The following is a 2,292-nucleotide window of genomic DNA, read 5'->3' as shown; positions in this document are numbered from 1 at the left end:
AACCAACCAGAAATTGTATATGGAAGAAGGAGCAGAACTTGCAAACAAAGAGAAATACCAACGCTTAGTGGGAAAACTCATATACCTTTCTCACACTCGTCCCGACATAGCATATGCAGTTGGGGTGGTCAGTCAATTCATGCACCAACCTCAAGTAGGGCACATGGATGTAGTTTGGAGGATTGTAAAGTATCTCAAAGGGACTGCAGGTCATGGGATCCTCTTTCAACCAAACAAACATCTGAAGATTCAAGCTTATACAGATGCAGACTGGGCAGGAGACAAAGGAAATCGAAGATCAACATCGGGCTACTTTACCCTGGTCGGTGGAAATTTAGTCACATGGAGAAGCAAGAAAAAAAAGGTGGTAGCCTTATCGAGCGCCGAAGTAGAATTCCGAGGCATTGCATGAGGCTTAGCAGAGGTTCTATGGATACGTAAACAACTAACTGAGATCGGGTTTCCCCAAACCGAAGCCAGTAGACTCATGTGTGATAACGAAGCAGCCATACAAATTTCAGAAAACCCTGTACAACACGATCGCACAAAACACGTGGAAGTTGATAGACACTTCATTAAAGATTAACTTGAAAGCGGTGCTGAAGCCATACACTTCCTCCTTTACTTCTTCCTTAACATGGGATAACAATGCAACCAGGAAGACTGCTTGGTGTCTGCTCTCATCTTCCTGCATTGTAGAAGTAGAACTCATCTTCTTTTTATGGTCTTCTAGCCATCCATTAACTACAATATCTATCTCTAGCGCCGTCTTCTTCATCTTCTTCTCATACCCTTCTAAATCTAACCACCTCAACCATGGAATGGCATCTGATGGAACAAACGCTCCAAACAGGTCCACAAACCGCCTAATGGCCTTTAAAAACTCGTCTCTGTTTTGTTCACCAGATGAAAAAAAAAAATGATCGCCAAACAACATCCTTGCAACCATGTTCACAGTCAAGTTTCCAAACCATTCTTTTATGTCAACTATTACGGTTTCAGAAGACTCTTTATTTCGAACCCAACTTCTGTAGATGTCTATTATGGATGACTTCACTTCAGAGACGCGAATATGTGCAAGCACTTGAAGGCGATGTTGAGACACCAGTTCATGCACAATTATCTTTCGAATATGACGCCAGTATGGTCCATATGGTGCAAAGCCGAAATTAGCATAGTTGTAGCCCATCAGCTCGCTTGCCAAGGCTTTTGGCCGGCTAGCAAAGACTCTATCATTGGTAGTTAAACACTCTTTAGCCATCTCAGAATTGCTAACAACTAGAACTCGATGGACACCAAGTTTAAGAGTGAAAACTGGTCCAAACATGTCAGCCATAGAACCCAACAGTCTGTGAGTAACTTTGGAACTAGCTAAAAGATGCAAGTGGCCAATTATGGGCCATGATCCAGCAGCTTCTTCTGGTGTTCTTGCGCCCAACCCGTTGTTGATCCTACGACTAAAGATAAAAAAAAACATAAAATACTGGCAACAAAGATTATTAGTGGTAAAAGTAAGTCCATTACAACCTTTTGGAACAATGTAAGATGTACAGAAATTGGAGATGATCAAAGACTATATGTAGTGTGTAGAAGGGGCAACAAAGTCAGTGCATATTCCAATAAGTTATTACCAATTCAAATTTCATAATATGACGCTAAACTCGTGTGGCCAGGATAGAATGACTGGGCTGTATAATCAAATGCTTCAGTCAGTTTTCATCGAAAAAGGTTGACTTGTAAATTGTTCAAATAAGTCAACAAAATCTATTAATTAAAAATATTGCCATTTCGCGGGGGGGGGGGGGGGGGGGGGGCAGTGGCTTTTGTCTATTAGAGAAAAAAAACAGGGATCAAATCCTTGACATAGTGTATAATCAGGATTTCTTTGAGTAGTTTAGAAGTAAAAGACGGAACAATGTAGCTTTTGCCGTTAAAAAAATTAAAAAAATTAAATGGTCGTTTAAAAAAAGTGGAAATATTTAACTAGTTATTAACAATTGGGGTTGGTGGCGAAGTGAGAGAACCAAAGCAAATTAGGAACATCATGAGTTCAAGTCACATAAGAAATGAAAAATAAAATTGCCATTAAAACAAAAAGAGTTATTAATAATGTGATTATATATACACATTTAGCCACTAAAATTTTTTCAGGTGGAATCCTATATAGTGGAGGGTTCAAATGAGAAGAAATTTTTTGTAAGAATAAAAAAGAACAAATTTCAACCAATAACAATGCTTTATTTTACTTCATTTAATTTTTGTATTTAATATGGGTGTAAATGTATATTGGTA

At 38.7% G+C, this 2,292-nt stretch overlaps 1 protein-coding gene across 1 annotated transcript; it reads right to left on the bottom strand.

Annotated features, from left to right (window-relative positions):
• Nucleotides 1-517: 517 nt before the first annotated feature.
• Nucleotides 518-1,336, bottom strand: LOC110901872 (cytochrome P450 82A3). The gene has a single exon (XM_022148636.1). The coding sequence runs from the start codon at nucleotides 1,334-1,336 to the stop codon at nucleotides 518-520; it is 819 nt and encodes a 272-aa protein (XP_022004328.1).
• Nucleotides 1,337-2,292: the final 956 nt, after the last annotated feature.

This window comes from Helianthus annuus, chromosome 12, assembly GCF_002127325.2.
Source record: "Helianthus annuus cultivar XRQ/B chromosome 12, HanXRQr2.0-SUNRISE, whole genome shotgun sequence".
In the NCBI taxonomy this organism is placed as follows: Eukaryota; Viridiplantae; Streptophyta; class Magnoliopsida; order Asterales; family Asteraceae; genus Helianthus; species Helianthus annuus.
Note: the sequence above shows the minus strand (reverse complement) of the source record. Positions and strands in the feature narration are given on the sequence as shown.

What these genes read in the sequence shown, in the direction of transcription:
- LOC110901872 (XM_022148636.1), bottom strand. Translation starts at nt 1,336, where the DNA reads ATGGCTGACATGTTTGGACCAGTTTTCACTCTTAAACTTGGTGTCCAT.